The sequence below is a fragment of the Pholcus phalangioides genome, unplaced genomic scaffold (genome assembly GCF_987345545.1).
Source record: "Pholcus phalangioides strain wild (caught in Gottingen) unplaced genomic scaffold, Ppha-v1.0 ptg000009l_1, whole genome shotgun sequence".
NCBI lineage: Eukaryota > Metazoa > Arthropoda > Arachnida > Araneae > Pholcidae > Pholcus > Pholcus phalangioides.
Genome location: NW_028301602.1, coordinates 16333649 through 16345721, shown reverse-complemented (window position 1 = coordinate 16345721; position 12073 = coordinate 16333649). Strand labels below are relative to the sequence as shown.

The 12073-nt window shown below is 38.8% G+C and overlaps 1 protein-coding gene across 1 annotated transcript; it reads left to right on the top strand.

The window, feature by feature from the left end:
• Positions 1 to 8955: 8955 nt before the first annotated feature.
• LOC149082117 (uncharacterized) lies at positions 8956 to 11356 on the top strand. Its single transcript, XM_089235622.1, has 2 exons — positions 8956 to 9139; positions 10691 to 11356. Exons 1-2 carry the CDS (start codon positions 8974 to 8976, stop codon positions 11122 to 11124), a joined length of 600 nt encoding a protein of 199 aa, XP_089091748.1. The 5' UTR covers positions 8956 to 8973; the 3' UTR covers positions 11125 to 11356.
• The last annotated feature ends 717 nt before the right edge of the window (positions 11357 to 12073 follow it).

Genomic DNA, 12073 nt, shown 5'->3' with positions numbered 1-12073 from the left:
AAAGTTATTCTTTTTCAAAATTTCACGGCGACGAATTCGTAAACAACATTTTGCAAGAATGTGATAATGTAGCTTTTCGACTTATTGCAATTCGCCTCCGTTGGTTTCTCATAAACCGAAAGAGATGGACGAAATTTTGTCACTTTCCAAAATTCTTTTGAACGAGACTTCAGAATGCAAACAACTCAGTTTTTTGGGAAAAGTGACTTGTGACATTTTGCTACCTGACCACAGATTTTAACTTCCTTAATGTGAAACCAAATTTTTTCATCACATCAATTTACTATCATTGGCGCCGTCATCTCTTGGAAGTAGAGTGAACTATGAATTCTTTCAAAAACTGAAAATTCTTTCAAAAACGTCAATATTTCTATTTCTCCATAAACGACTCCAATCCACTAAGGTGCTCAACCTGGATACTGCCTCTTGAAGTGAAACGGAGTGAGGGAAATTTTTGAACAACACCGTGCTCACCAAACGTGGGACCCCGGGGAAAACAATTTGCCCCGATTTTGCATGTGCTGTGGCTGCATCCAAAGACTAATGCAGTACCGTAGATTAAACACGAATTCTGAAAAATATAGATTTCCCATTGAAATTTCAGAATTAATAAAAGGAAAAATACCGAATGGACTGTAATTCAGAATTGCTGAGGAAAAAAATCCGAGCATTAAGAGAGAGAAAAAATGTAGAATTATTGAAAGGAAAACAAATCCAGAATTGAACAAAATTTGGAATTAATGAGAGAAAAGAAATCCCATAATTAAGAGAGAGAGAGAGAGATCAAAATTCAGAATTAATGAAATAGGAAATCCCAGAATTTCGAACAAAATTCACAATTAATGAGAGAAAAAAATCCGGAATTTAACAACGTTCAAAATCAATGAGAGCAAAAAATACCATAATTGAGAGAAAGATGAAAATTCAGACAAAATGAAGGAAAGATGAAAATTCAAAAAATGAAAGAAAGATGGAAATTCAGAAAAAATGAAAGAAAGATGGAAATTCAGAAAAAATGAAAGAAAGATGGAAATTCAGAAAAAATGAAAGAAAGATGGAAATTCAGACAAAATGAAGGAAAGATGAAAATTCAGAAAAAATGAAAGAAAGATGGAAATTCAGACAAAATGAAGGAAAGATGAAAATTCAGAAAAAATGAAAGAAAGATGGAAATTCAGAAAAAATGAAAGAAAGAATAGAATAGAATAGATGAGACAAAAAAAGATCCATAATTGAGGAAGAGAGAGAGATCCAAATAGTCCGAAAATCAAAGAAACAAAAAATCCTAGAATCGCAGGCAATTTTAAAAGAAATTTTAACTGGCAGACCATTCGGGGGGGGGGAAGAAAACTTCAAAGGTGGGGGGGGATTGAAGGTCCATTTCCACCCCCCCCCCCACACCTCCAAAAGTCAACTAATTTTTCCCCAAAATTTCGTATAAAAAAGATATAATTTCGAAATAAATAACCTTTATATGCTATTCTAATCACTTTCTGTGATTTATTATTATTTTTCTCGAACTTCCTTTTGCACCCCCGCTTCCCAAAGGCCGATCATGCGTACACCTCAAATGGGAATGCACTTCGGTTTACACTGAATGATACCTCGGCTAACGGAGTTAATTCGTTCCAGAATCACATCCGTTAAACCCGAAAACCGTTACCCAATATGACCGTAAGTTCCAGTATCCATCAAATTATATTTATCGGTATTGTTATACCAACCTTAATGAAGTAGCATGTAAAGGATATTTATTAGGAAGTCATAATTTTTCTATACGAAAATGTGGAAAACAAATTGGTCAGCTTTGGAGAGTTGGAAATATTTTACCCCCGTACTCTGAGGACACCACGTCTTTGAATGCCCTTTCTTTTCCGAGTGAACTACCAGTTCGCATTTCTTATAAAATGGCGATTCTGGTATTTTTTTCTTTCATTCATTCATTCTGTACTTTTATCTCTCTTTCAATTATGGGATTGTTTTCTGCATCATTAATTCGGAATTCTGTTGAATTTGTTCGTTTCCCGATATGAACGTATTCATATCTATCATACCGTGGCTCGCGGTCGCACAGAGATATTTTTATGTAGAAGAATGCATGTCGTGTCTGATACGACACAAACATTCTGTAACGTTAATATCAAATGGTTGCAAGGATATCCTGAAAAATTAACCGAAACGCTCATTGACTCACAGCTTCACGCTCTGAAGAAAAAAAAAATAGGGAAAACACCTATTTAAAAAAAAAAAAAAAACCAATACTCCATCAGAGGTTGGTGATCTCAATCTAAAATTTTGCTCACTCATCAAAAATTTACTTATCGATCCTGGAGTCGCAATGTGCCATGTGTCGAGTCTTTACCGTTTCCATAGACATTATGTGCTGGTAAATGCGCTCATGTTAACTAGAAAAAAAAAGTTGCTTCCATTTTAGACAACAGGAACAAATAATAAAGCAGGTCAAAATACACCTTAAAAACATTTGTTTGCGTAATAATTTCACATATACAATGAGTCCAACAACTTAGAAGAATAGTAGCGTGCATTTTATGAAGAAACAAAATTGCTGAACGAAAATAAAATTCATTTTATCGTATATTTGAGAAAGAATTTTTATCAATTCTGGAAATATACATTTTCATTTAGAAGGTAATAATTCTGGAATTACTTTATTTCTTTCAGAAAATCCGAGTTTCCCCACATCTGGAGTTATTTCTTTTGACTAACGACCATATTCAGCGAGACAGAGCTTATACTACAATAGCAGGTAAAAGGAATGGAGATAGACACGGATTGGTTAAGTTCAGAATTTCAGAAAACTTTTCTCGATTTTGAAACATTATTTCAAATCTATGGACACCTTTGCAAAATTTATATATTATACATATATATATATATATATATATATTTATTTATTTATTTATACAATATTGTTGGCCCTTGGGCCTATACAAGAGGATGCGATTGAGAATGACAAAGATATTGTTTGATGTTGGATAAAAAACTAGTGATAGAGGGAGATTCAACAATAGAGCTTGGGAGTTTGTTCCATTCACCAATGGTATGAGGAAAGAAGCTGTATTTAAAGCAGTCAGTGGAAGCAAAAATAGGTTTTATTTTAAGGGAATGGTCGAGTCTTCTAGAGATGTAGGATGGTTTGGCTAAGATACCAGAAGTATCTATGTTGAACTGACCATGGAAAATTTTATAAAGCAATGTTAATCGAGAGATGAGACGAAGAGTAGAGAGAGGGAGGAGATGAAGTTCATTTTTAAGTTCGGACACAGAAATGAAAGATGACCAGCAGTCGTGAACAAATCGGGCGGATTTATTTTGAATTGATTCAAGTTTGTCTATATTACTGGAGGTGTAAGGGTCCCAGATTTCAGCGGCGTAGGAGAGGACGGGGGATATATAAGTTTGGTAACAGAGAAGTCTGATATCCCGAGTAGAGTGTTTAAGATTGCGGCGGAGGAAGAAAAGTTTGTTAAGACACTTCTGGTAAATGTAGTCGATGTGTTTGTTCCAACGTAGGTCGGCTGAAATAATGACACCAAGGTATTTGATATGTGAAACTTGGGATAACGGTAAATGATTGATGGAGTAGGAGTATTCAAGAGGAAGAAGTTTACGGGTAACTTTCATGCGAACCGTTTTTGAGATATTCATTGGCATTTGCCATAGGGAACACCAGTCGGCGATGGAAGCCAGGTTATGTTGGAGAAGTTCTTGATCAGATTGATGGTGAATGATACGGTAAATTACACAGTCATCAGCAAAAAGTCTAGTGGTGCAGTTGAGGGATTGAGGAAGGTCATTGATATAAATTAGGAAAAGTAACGGGGAGAGGACCGATCCTTGAGGGGTCCCAGACTTTATGGAGGCGGATGACGAGTTATGATCATTAAAATGAACAAACTGTTTACGGTGTTTTAGGAAAGCCTCCACCCAATTAAGTAATTGAACGTTAAGGCCAAGGCGGGAGAGTTTGAGAAGAAGTTTATCGTGGGGAACTTTATCAAAGGCTTTAGAGAAATCTAGGAATACGATATCAGTTTGTAGGTTTTTATCAATGGCTTCAGAGAGGTCGTGGATGAAGAGGGCCAGTTGAGAGGTAGTAGAGAGAGATTGTCTAAAGCCGTGTTGGTTGGGGAAAAAGAAGCTGATGGAGTCTAAGTGGATACGGATTTCTTTTGCTACAATATGCTCGAAGATTTTACAGCAGGAGGAAGTGATTGCTATTGGCCTGAAGTTAAGGGGATTGGAAAGTGAACCCGTTTTGTGGATAGGAATAATTTTATTGATTTTCCAGTCGTTCGGGAGGGTAGCAGAATTTAGTGAAACATTGAACAGGATTAAAAGATAGTCGGTGACTTCATCAGCACAGAATTTAAGAATAGAATTTGGGATGTCGTCAGGGCTAACAGAATGGGGTTTCAGTTTTTTCAAAAGTTTTAGGATACCTTGTTTGGAGAAGGATATAGGGGGTGAGTTGTGGATAGAATAAAAAAAAAGAGTATTGGGGAGGAGAGGGGTCTATTGAGAAAACCGAGCAGAAAGCTAAATTGAATTCGGTAGCCATCTCCGAAGGAGAAAATGTATATTTATTTGAACTTCTCAGGGAAGTGGGACCAACAGATTTAGGTCTAAGGTAACTCCAGAATTTTGTTGGATTGGTTTTTAAGTAATGGGGTAGAGAATGAGAGAGGTATCTGGACTTTTGGACGGAAATGAGGTTTCTGAGGTCTCGGGTGGAGGCTGAAATTATGGATTTGAGTGAATTGGATTTGTTAGTTTTATATTTGAAGGTGATTCGGCGGATTTTCCTCTTTAAATGAATAATATCTCTGGTGATCCATGGATTAAAAAAAGACTTAGGAGAAACATTTTTAATTGGAACTGTAGTTAAGCATTTGTCTATAATACATTTAAAAGAGGTCCAGAGGGTGTGGATATTGTTAGAAGAGGATATTGTTAGGATATTGTTAGATGGATAAGAAATCATTGAAGTGAGAGCGAAAAATATTTTGCATAAGTGGATAATTTGCCTTGTTGAAATTACGTTTAGGGGCGAGTTTGTAGGATGGGATAGAGTGGCGGAGGGAAAAGTTAATGACTGGGATATTATGGTCGGAGCAACCCTCAAAGATGGAGGTGGAAAGGACTGAAATTCGATTGGAGGTAGCAATGAGATCTAAGGTAGAGCTGGAGTAGAGGGTGGTTCTTGTGGGTTCAAAAATGGATTGGACCAAGTTAAATTTAAGGAAGATATCTAGGACTTTGTTATTAATTCCGTGATTGCCGGACAGGGATTCCATATTTTTCCAGTCAATGCCGGGAAGATTCCAGTCTCCGGAGATAAGAATAGAATGTGTGTTATAAAATTTTTGAAGAATAATTTCCAGTTGTTCAAAAAGGTGGAAATCAGGAGAGGGAGGGAAATAGACAGAAAAGATGGCAAGTGGGGGACAGTTGGGTTGAAGCCATTCGGCTCCAACAATTTCCAGTTCGGAATCTAATAGAATTTCAGTTAAAGGGATAGATTTTTTGAAAATAAGTAAGACCCCGCCCCCCCCCCCCCCCGAGAGTTTCTATCCTTTCGAAAAGCATTGTAATCGGGTGGCAAAATTTCGGAATTAGAGATTGTATTATTTAGCCATGACTCTGTAGCACCAAGAAAATGGGGATTATGGATGAGTAAGAATGATTCTAGAAAATCAGTTTTGTTTTTCAGGCTGCGAGTGTTAATAGTTCCCAACTGGTAGGTATTTTTTAATTTGGAGGTTGTGTAGACGGAAGGGTTGCTCGGGGGGAGTAGCCTAAAGGGGGTACCGAGGAAATATGGGAGGAGAGGGAGGGCATAGAAAGGTTCGAAGCAGTATGAGCGGGGAAGATGGGGCGGATATCATTAATATCGGGATCCCAGACATATTTGGTATTATTTATGAGTGCAAAATTGTGGATAAGTTTTACTTTAATGCCTTCGTCACGGTATTTTTGACTGGCTCTCCAAATTTGACCACGAAGCTTGCGTGTATCGAGAGAGAAATCTTCTGAGATAGATATGTTGCTGTTTTTAAGTTTCGAGGCATTTTTTAGAATCTCACTTTTGATTTTAAATTTGTTGAATTTTATTATGGTAAGTCTGGATCCGTGGGTCTTTTTGGAACCTAATCTGTGACAGCGGTCTATCTCACTAGGTGTAATATTTACGTCAAGGTGATCAGAACAGCATTGGATGATTTTGGATTCGAGGGTGGAGGAGGACTCGAAGTCAGATTCTTCAGGAATGTTTCGGAAAATCAAGTTATCCCGTCGAGAACGATCCTCAAGATCGATGACTTTATTGGTAAGGGAGGATTGGAGTTCAGAGAGATTAGAGGAGAGGTCGTAATATATATGTAATATATATGCATATATATTACATTTTGTTATTTATTGTTGAGAGTCATAAACCAAAATCTCATTTTTATTAAATGTGTATTGTTTCTTCCACGTATTCCCAAAAAATTCCCACGTATATCAATTGAGTTAAATGACACTTTGGGGTCATTCAAGTATTACGTTAGCATCGATGGGGGGGGGGGGGAGGATGTTTCCGATTTGCTGACTTTTGCTGACAGTGGGGGAGGGGGGTTTGGATGATGCTTGCGTCATCAACAACCCTTTATAAAAATATGAAATATTCTTAATGGCATCCTGAACCGTGGTTTGTGGGTGCCTGAGCTAACAATTTCCCTATTCATAAATCACCAGTAAGTAATCACTAAAGTAATCTGGGAAGGTGCCGGGCGGTAACTTGATTGATGTGGAGCCGCACTGGGGGTTCACTTAAGTGCTCTAAAACGGTGCGAACTGCCGCTCAAGGGATTTGTAAATGTGCCACGGATCGCTCAAGCGTTCTGGAACTGTGTTGCGGGTTCAGTGAATGTTAGGCACATTCACGGATCTTAAGTGATCCGTGAAGGTGCCACAGGACTACTTGTGTGATCTGCAAAATGTGCCACGGGCCTATTTGTGTGAACTGAAAATGTGCCATGGGCCACCTATATACTCTGGAATTGTGCCATGGGTCACCTAAGAAATCTGTAAATGTGCCGCTTAGTTCATTTTTACAAAATTAGGTTCGGGGGGCAGGCGACATCAGATCATATGTGGTCTACGGTCAAAAGATATCTCATTGTATGGCTTAGAGGGTGGGTCACAATGAATTTCGTCAAAGGAAATTTTGAGTTCTTAACCTTCGAATAGCATTGAAGTTAACAGAAATTGATTATAATAACATATAAAGGTATTTTCTTTCGCAATTTCGATTTAAAAGAAAGAATGATTTTTTTGATCGGTTGGGAGGAGGATGGCAGAAGCCCTCCTATGTTCCCCTTCCATTGTACAGTCTCTGATCCCACCAATATGTGATGGGGGGGGGGGCAGAGATGACGAAATTTTGCTGACAAGGGGGTGGAGGGGTCCAGAGTTTTGCTGACGGGGGAAGGGAAGAGTCAACAATTGTTGAAAAACTGCTGAACGGCCCCTTTGCACGAATTCGGGATTGGAGTCTGAATGAAAACGTCGGGTAATTGAAGTTATGTGCTGCATAAATGAAGTACTTTGACTTCAAAAAGTTTAAAGAATAATTGAGGGGAAAACATTAACGCCGTATAAATGAGGAAGTATTATAAATTAAAGTCGTACAAACGGTGTCCACTGTGAATAAATGATTTTCCGAAGGTTAAAATTGTCGGGGGATTTGGAAACCCTACTTTCGATGTCCCAGATCCAGACTATTCTTCTTAGAATTAGGATTCTTGCCGTATGTAAACTATTAAAGTCAAATGGACTTTCTTTTTCTAAGTGCATTTTCATAAAATTTAGAAACGAAACTTGGTTGTTATGCGTAATTGGCGGTAAAAGTGATAATGTTTTTAGTATTTATCCAATTTACCAAAGACGCTTGGGTATTATATATAATCTTTGATGAAAGTGATAATTTTTTAAGTATTTATCAAAGGTACCCACAATGTTTGCGTATTATGCGTATTCGCCGGTAGAATTGATAAATTTTTAAATTCGATTACAATGACAAAATTTCGCGGAAACTTGGATGTCGTTACAAACGACCAGCCAATATACCAACTTCGATGTCGTTGGTGAATTCGATAAATACTGAAAACATTATCAATTTTAATAGTGATTCGATTATGAATAACAACCAAGTGTCGTTGGTGAATAACTTTAATTTTATCGCTTTTACCTGTGATTTTGCATAATACCTAAATATAATTTGAGAATTTGTTAAATATCACAAACGTTCAAAATGAGTCCAAACATGTGTGATAAATATAGTTGGACCCCAATGACCTCAAAATTTTTGTGGTAACAAATTTTTCGATCGTACCCCGAAATAATAATTGAATAAATATATGAATTATCATGTATAGTATGTCATATACTACGATTTATCATGTTTACCAACGGCGCTACGCTTCGTATTATGCATAATCCCAGGTAAAATGGATAAATTATCTGAAATATATCAAATTTACAAAGGGCGCTTGGAGTAGCATTCATAATCGCCGGAAAAAGTGATAAATTTAGGGAATTCATCAAACGCACCAAAATGCTTGAAAGTATGCATAATAACCAGTTATTATATATAATAATAACAGATTTATCACATTTATCGTAGCATATCCATATTGCAAGTGTTAAAAACCGAAAACCTTATGTTACGTATCTTACACAAGAGTGAGATTGCGAATAACATAATGACCTATTCATCAAGAATTTACGAAATTTCAAGAGATCGTCATCAAGAATCAACAAAGGATTTGTTTCTTAATGTACACGTAGACTTATCTCTACGTGGTAAATACGTATTAAAACCCACCACGTTATGATTATGTGTCTCATACACGTGTGAGATTGCGAATAAAACTCGGAAGTATGAAATCGACAGCAGGTGCGACAAACACAATGGCTCCGAAATCGTATAAAAGGCCACGCCATTCAGGATTACGAGTTAAGTTTGTTTTCTTTAGTTCCAGTTTCTTGCTTGATTTCGAAGAAGAGAAGATGGCACCACCATCAATGAAGTTCATCTTTGCAGTCGCATTCGTGCTAGTCCTTTCGTACTTCAACGGTATGCAATGCCTTTTTCCATTATTACTTTCTGAATTATGTTATTGGAGCTTTTTTAATCGAAATTAAATACTTTTATCAAGGTTTCGACAACTTGGTGATGAGAAGAGGAATACCAGAAACAGAAAAATCGAACGTCCTTTCAATTACCGGGAGAGAGCGCTTGTCTACTAGACTATGAAGGCAATGAATCATCTTTACTTGCTGCTCATGTGCGCTGAACAGGACCGTGCATGGTCGGTCAGACCTAACTCACGCCAAATGTTACATTTGCTGACACTGCCACCAGATAGCGACTTATCCGAATGATGCCAAATTTTCCACGGAAGCATTTTGTTTCATTTGATCCCGCACACCGCCAAGGCTCTATCCACAATTCGCAATGTTAGCCATTGCTCCGGATGAGGGGCTGCATGGTGTCAGGTGCTTTATTATGCATGCATAAGTAACATATGTGCACACATCACAATAAACACTTAAAAAATGCAAATATCAAAAACAGAAAACATTATAATAGCTATAAAATTTTAAAAAAAAATACAAAACCGCTCTCAAATACCGCCGCCGCGTGAACAGATACCTCATTTGGCGTGGTTATATGCTTTTCAGCCATGTCTCAACGTTACCGACTGGCGCAAGTGCCGGCCAGATGGAATTAGCTTTTCGGGCTCCCAGTTGAGCCTCCAGCAATCGGTTGGGCTCTTGCTAAATATTTTCAATGTTTCGGAAATGCTGAAATCCCACGTGCTGACCAAAGTGACTTTGTATTGCGAGCTCCCAGTTAAGCCCACAATACTCACACCCTTTGGGGTACCCAGCTTATATCTCCCATGTAGACAGAGTATGTTTGGTGATGAAGATGATGAAGAACAAATTGAGCCCACAGCGTTTGGTTGATCTTTTGCTGTGATATTTCCATATCTGGGAAGTGCCGATCGGCCCAGGTTCCGGCCAAAGGTTTTTGTATTGATGGCCGAATTCTCTTCCCCCCCATTCCTCCAAAAAGGGAGTTGAATTTTTTTCCCTATATTTATATTTGCATCAGGCAGCTGTCGAAACCTTCGTATGAATAACAGACAGTGGCATCTATCGCTCGAGTGGCGTGGTGGTAAGTTGCTCGTCTACCACAGTGAAGGTTGCTGTTACGGTCCTCGGTTCGAATCCGAGAGAGGATATTGATAATATATTTCCCTTAACGAACTTGAGGCGACCCCCCGATAGACAGTCCCTTCATTTACAAACCATCTCATTAATGGCAGTAAATTGCGATATGGCCAGAGTTGGTGTTTGGTGAAGTAGTAGTACAGAGTGTCATAGCCCGCCTTCAGATAAACAATTTCAGTTCGCTTTCTTTGAAATGTAGCATGTAGTATGTCTTAACTTACAATTGGATTTGAATGACCAAACAAAAAAAAAACCAACTCAGACATTTTTTACCATTAAAAATCATCACAATCAGAAAAATTAACTGAAATACCGAAAATATTTATTTTGTCTCGTAACCTAGTAATTGTTTCAAAACTAAATATGTAACATTTTTGTTCATTTGCAGAATGCCAATCCCACATGCTGCATTCCACAATCCCACGTAAATTGCCACCCGGTCGCCAGCCAGGTGGATCAATACCCGGTGACGGTCCATGGGGATTACTACCCGGTGACAAAGGTGGACCACTACCCGGTGACGGTACATGGGGATTACTACCCGGTGGCAAAGGTGGACCACTACCCGGTGACGGTCCATGGGGATTACTACCCGGTGGCAAAGGTGGACCACTACCCGGTGACGGTCCATGGGGATTACTACCCGGTGGCAAAGGTGGACCACTACCCGGTGGCAAAGGTGGACCACTACCCGGTGACGGTCCATGGGGATTACTACCCGGTGGCAAAGGTGGACCACTACCCGGTGGCCGTCCAGGTGAATCAATACCCGGTGGCCGCCCAGGTGGATCATTACCTACACCTCCCGATATCGGTTTTTAAGAAAACCGGACTGCTAGTGGTCCGTCTGGTGGATCCAGAATGCCACCTCCGTATTGAGATTTTTGAGCGATGGATCATGTGTTCCATGATTAACCTCTTCTCGTACATCCAAAGCTATAACCTCAACTGTTCAATTAGAAATTTATTGGAATAGAAATAATGTAATTTATATTGTAATATAAGAATTGAGAATAAACATTTTCAGAGCACCAAAAATCGATGAGTATTTTCCTTATTTTTCAACTCTTGTTTGTAAATATTGTACTCCTGTAGTTCTCAACCAAGGGTGCGACAATATATCTAACTCCGTCTTAACGCATGGGCCCACTCGAGCATGGCCCGGGACCTCTTGTGAGGCGTGGGGCTGACAAAAATGAGAACCGGTTGAAATTTCCCATGTAAGGCCTCAGGCTAATCATTTGCCCGCGGAATTATGATGCTTTTAAGACGGTCATGCATATGCTCCCCTTGAAGAAATAGGATAGTCTGGGAAGACTTTAATTCAAAGGGGACGGGCATGGTAGGTGGTTTCGGGGGGGGGGGGCACACAGAGTTTTGAAAATATGTTGAGATGTGAAGAAATAAAGCATTCGAGTATGGTTGTGAGGGGGAGTTTGTCTGATACTTTCAAAATCCAACAGGAACCCAAGGAATTGGAAAACAGAACCCAAAAGAACTAGAGCTATTTATACACATGGCTGTAGCGAGAAACATGCATGTTACTCCACATGTATAGTATCCATAGGCGTACGCGGAATTTTCTTGAGGGGGGATTTCCCATTTTATTTTCTTTTGGGGAGGGCGTTTTACGTTTTTCCCAGCAAAATAGCACTATAATCTCGGCTTGAGAAGGACAGGAACCCCCTTCCCTTGCGTACGCCAATGACAGTATCAGACATATCTTAACATTTTTAAGTGGAGTGGGGTAGGATTCAGACTCCTTGGTCCC